The following is a 5,334-nucleotide window of genomic DNA, read 5'->3' as shown; positions in this document are numbered from 1 at the left end:
GGCCCATGGTTTACCTATGTGGCAATCTGTTCAAATTAAGAGAAACTTTTCAGTGTTTGATTATAATAGTCAGATGAAAATCCAATTAATTCCTAAACTGAATAAGAATAGCACGAATCCGTTGTGGGCGATAGCGAACGTTCGTCAATGTCCCCAAAATGGTACGTTTCTTGTAATTTTTTATTTCTCTTATTCCGAATCTTTTTAATATTACTTAGGTATCAGTTACGTAATTTGTACATTTATCAAACAATTATAAAAGTAACAGTCTTTTAATAAATTAATCTCTTTTGTATTTAACTTGTTTTATTACTTTCAGGAGCCTTGAGAAAGAGCATTATGATTTCTAATCAAGATTGGAACAGTCATATTGGTTACTTTTGGCCGATTGAGACATGTCAAAAATTATTTTACGATGAACATATCGTCGTGAATCATTTATTGAACATGAAACCAGATGTAAACTTGGGTAATTGTCATTTATTTTATGTAACTGACGTTAATAACGTTGTAGTTTTGCTGATAATATTTCTAGGATAGCAAGCTGGAGAAATTATTTTAAAGAAGATTTAATTATTTTAAAATAAACGTAATTATTTTCTCAGATGACGCAAACTGTTCTCAAGCCAAAATTGGACCGCAATGCTTATTTTCCTGTGAATCTGAATTGAATAGTAACTCTAACTGTGTAGAAACAATTTGTTACGAAGATGGTTGCACGGGTGTTTCAGGAAACAATTGCCTTAAATGTAAATAATATCTAAAATAAAAATAGAAATATATTGCCGTTAGCAATATATCTGTATATTTATTTTATTTTTAATTTATTTATTCTATATCTATTTTATGCAAAATATAAAGTTCAACATATAATATTTAAACTTTCAGTTTGTAATACATATCCATATGGCTGCAAAAAGACAAACGGTACATGCGATTGGCAAATAGCTGAGACTAATAATAAGTTGAACATGCTTGAAAAATCCGTCCGTTATAAAATTGAGTTTCCACAACTACCGCTATGGAAAGATTACGAAGAAAAGCTTATTTCAATTGAAAAAGCTACGCATCAGGAAATTGAGATTCCACAACTACAACCATCGAAATATAACACTGAGATAAAAAGCCGAATGTTTGCAAAGGCCATTTTATATCTAATAGTAATCCTTATTAAGGCAGGCGCAGCCTTTTACTGGTACCGAAGGTAATATTTTTTATTTTACTTTTTAGAAGTCAGAACAATACTATTGGTATTTATTATAATATTTATCGTAAACACTTTAGAAAACTATTTGCTAACACCACAACTCAAATTTCAATGAAACTGGTTAATTTTATGTCTGCTTTATTGCAACTTGATTTCTTTTTACAGAAAAAAGCAGAGAAGCAAAAAATTGACTGATGAAATAATGCGAGACGAAACAAATTATACATAATACCAAATATAAATTATGTTTTTAACATACCATAATCTCTTCAATTAGATTAGATAACTACAGCAGCAAAAATAAATTAAGGATAGTCGGTAAAATATTTTGCCATATGCAAATGTTTATTAAATCTTTCTTTGAAAAATAGAATGTTTATTCAAATTTGTATTTGTAACCAATTCGTCTAACAATGCAAATATACTGTTTAATTTACTGGATTTATTTGCATAAAGTGGAAAATTTCCGAAAAATTCCAATATATTATAAAAAGTTTATAATATTAATTTATTGTAGGAAAAGTTATGAAATGAGTTATGAATTTTTTACTTGTTTAAAATCTATAAGATACTTAAAGATAATATATGAATAATATATCTTATTATTCGCACAAATTATTTTTTCTATCTTTCTATCCATCGGTTATGTATTAGTACTAAATGTTTGTAATGTTTGGATAAAACTGTTAAAAATAATAATTTTATAAAACATATATGATAATATAAATATTGTAAACGCTTCTTAAGTATATACATTAAAAATTTTAAAAAAATCATTAGCTCCCTTTATTAATTACTGATATGAAACTCTTTATAAAATTGACGCAATCAAAAAAATAAACAGAAATTGCAGCTCTGTTCTATCCCCTTTGATGGAGAAAAACCACGTGGTGGAATTTCCTAACAAATTCCATGATATCGTATTACAATCCGAATATTTGAATAAACCTTCTCCATAGAATACGATTTCGGCAATTGAAAGCGGTCTCAAGTCTATGTTGATAATGTCCGGATCGCCTAAGAAACAGGTAGTGCTCGCCAAAGAATTATCAAAGCGTAGAAAGCGCATTTATTGCTCGAACAGCTGTCGTAAGTGATATATATATGAACTAAACAGATAATAATGCGGCAGATAAAAAGAAATAATTGTTAGTCTAATTAAATAAATTTCAAAATTATAATGTTTTTTAATACAATACATCCTGATGTTTTATTTAATCATGGTTTATTTAATTTTTAAAGAGAGACCTTTCCGAATAAGAAATCATGATATTTGGCGTTACTTTCTTTCGAACAATAATACTTGAATATTTTAGAAGCACATGTTATTGGTACATTCTTGTCATTGTTGAAAAATAACATTTTATTTTTTAAATATTAAAACCAAACGAGTTCTGAGAAGACTATCTAAGAACTAAGAATATATTTCAAAAAGTTGTGCCGCGAATGGAAAAGCACACAATCATTTTTCCAAAAAATATTTATAAAAGCTAGTTAATTCTTTTTGAAATTTCGAGTAATCGAATGTTAATCTTTTGTTTAATAAAATATACAAAATGACATCTCAGCGAAAAATTTAAAATATATACGTATAAAAAATAAATTATTGCCGTTTACAAGTACCTTAATGTAATGTTTATAAATTCTAGATAATACTGCTTATAAAGACTAATGTTCATGTACTTAAATTAAGATCTGATTTTGTTAAAGTTTATGAATTCCTTTGAAACATTGTTAATGTCTACACATTTCCCAAAATTTATTTTAATGTTTTGCTTATTTAGCGTGCATATTATACATACAACGATTGAGATTCTTATATTATCATAAATATGAATATTTTAAAAGCTATTATTCAAAATAAATCATGCGTATTTATTAACATTATTATGTCATAATCATAATCATAATCATTGCATGAAGCAGTTTTACAAAATTAATATAACAATATTAATATTAATATTAAAAGATAATTATATTTATACATGCAAACGTGCAGGTGCTATCTCATAAATTATAAGTTCTTGTTAATTATTATTATTTATTGTTTTAATGCTATTTTAATTTTTTAATAACGTAATATCTAGCATCGATTGACTGCATTGTTTGATTTATTCTAATATATAATGTATAATATAAAAATAATATAGACATCCTGTAGAATTGTCGTTTCCTGATGCGTCAGGCACATTTAATAGATACGAAATCTGTTATCGCGGATTTACTAGAAGGAAGTCAAGTTCCTTTCTACCAGTTATTGCCTGTCCTACAGACTGGACAGTGTAAAACGAACACAATATCAAACAATTCAATAAAAATTTAATCCTCTTATTAATTTATCAAATTGTTTAAATTGAATTGTCGTGAATAAAGTACAAACTACTGTTTTCCAATAAATCAGAGTGATTCACTAATGCAGATTACATTTATATATACTCGATGGACACAACTGTTATTACTTTAGATCCAACTTGATATCAATTTTTTTAAAGTGACACATTATGAAACAACCTAATTAATAAGACATTTATTCTGTTACGTTATTTTATTTACTTTTATTCGGATGACCTTTAGTCTTACAAATAGCACGTGTATTTTCGTTGACAATGAAAAAAGTGAAGATGAATACGCTATTGTTCTTCATTCTCTCGAATCACATTTTACATATTTTCGGAAAAGTAACTTTATTGCGCGGATCCTTGGATACTAACAGACCTAACAAAGTAAAATTGATATGTCTCTCGGAAGATGATGGCGGCGCCCTTGTGTGGAACAACAATTTAATCTGGAAATGGTATTCTCCTGAAAAAAACAATTTGCGTAAGTTAATTAATCAAAATGATTCATTTTTGTAAAGCAAAATATACTTGAGGATTTTACAAAAAATTATTTTCTTTGCTTTACATATATACTAACATTTTTATCAAAATTTAGTTAGTTATCTCTAAACTCATTTATATAACATTTAATATCTTCACATTTATTTGAGTAATGTATTCATTATAGACGCGCGCATTATTTCAGAATTTCAGAATTTAAATGATCCCAACAGTAATGAGATCAATTGTAAAATGGATGCAAACGAAGACTGCTTGGAGTCATGGAATAAACAGACCTGGACTCTTACAAATTCTTTAAAAACACCTATGGGTCCGGTATTTGATCAGCGATGGGAAGGTAAAAATATTGTGCTTTGAGAGAAGATTGTGATATACGTAGAATGCAATATGAAATGTTACAAGAACAAAGTATATCTTTCATTACAGCTTTCAATAACACAAATATAAAATTTTCAGAATTTCAACAATATGATAATCTTCAAGATACTAATTATAATTATGTAGATTTTAATCTTAGTACCGAAGTAAAGATATCCTTTTCGATTCGTGTCTCTCACGATGCACATATATTAATTTGCAACAGTCAGAATTATATCAGAGATTCTTGCTATTGGATTATAATAGGAGGTTGGAACAATAAAATGTCCGTCATACGAAAGTGCACAACAGGAATACCTGTACCCGGAAAATGGCCCGTAGGAAGTTGCAAGACACCGCTAGCTTTTTTCAATGTAAGTATATGTATATCATATTTCTTCTGCTTAACTTACATTGTTCTTTTACATTACGTGTAATAAAAACATTTTTGAAGCATATCGCGAATGAAAAAATAAACAAATTTACGCTATCATTTGCAACATCATCCCAAGAACAAGATCTTTGAAAATGTAAATTTGTAAAAAAATCGTCAGATCTTTATGCCGCATTTATAATTAATACAGCACACACCACTGTCCGAAAGTGAATGGCGATCGTTTGTAATTATGTGGAATCCCACGATGCACAGAATAGATGTTTATGATACTGATAAGCTGATTATGGCATATGCAGACGAGGAAAGATATTTACGTTCAAGCAATGATTATCATATGTTCATTAGAAGTAATGAAGCAATGTTGTATCGATTTCATATATGTGAGTATGTAGATTCTTAATGAATGTCTTAATAAATCAAAATCAATTCAAATCAAGCATCATTCAAGTAACGAAGAAAAAATGACCATGTAAACGTGTTTTTTAGATGACTTTCTGCATACAACTGTCGAGAATGCAGTTTTAACAAGTCCC

The 5,334-nt window shown here is 28.0% G+C and overlaps 2 protein-coding genes across 2 annotated transcripts in view; both read left to right on the top strand.

Moving 5' to 3' along the window:
- The first annotated feature begins 6 nt into the window (after positions 1-6).
- On the top strand, positions 7-1,762 carry LOC105457732. Its single transcript, XM_011702570.1, has 5 exons — positions 7-161; positions 320-469; positions 606-749; positions 889-1,204; positions 1,373-1,762. The coding sequence occupies exons 1-5, from the start codon at positions 17-19 to the stop codon at positions 1,434-1,436; spliced, it is 819 nt and encodes a 272-aa protein (XP_011700872.1). The 5' UTR covers positions 7-16; the 3' UTR covers positions 1,437-1,762.
- A 1,677-nt stretch (positions 1,763-3,439) lies between these two features.
- Positions 3,440-5,334, top strand: part of LOC105457734 (receptor-type tyrosine-protein phosphatase S-like) — a 9,772-nt gene continuing 7,877 nt past the window's right edge. Inside the window, exons 1-5 of the mRNA XM_011702572.1 lie at positions 3,440-4,027; positions 4,232-4,384; positions 4,504-4,778; positions 4,989-5,181; positions 5,288-5,329. Coding sequence (XP_011700874.1) covers positions 3,814-4,027; positions 4,232-4,384; positions 4,504-4,778; positions 4,989-5,181; positions 5,288-5,329 — 877 coding nt within the window. The 5' untranslated portion in view covers positions 3,440-3,813. The remainder of the gene's footprint in view (positions 4,028-4,231; positions 4,385-4,503; positions 4,779-4,988; positions 5,182-5,287; positions 5,330-5,334) is intronic.

The sequence above is a fragment of the Wasmannia auropunctata genome, unplaced genomic scaffold, assembly GCF_000956235.1.
Source record: "Wasmannia auropunctata unplaced genomic scaffold, wasmannia.A_1.0 LD335155.1, whole genome shotgun sequence".
Lineage (NCBI taxonomy): Eukaryota > Metazoa > Arthropoda > Insecta > Hymenoptera > Formicidae > Wasmannia > Wasmannia auropunctata.
This window is presented reverse-complemented; position numbering and strand designations above follow the sequence as displayed.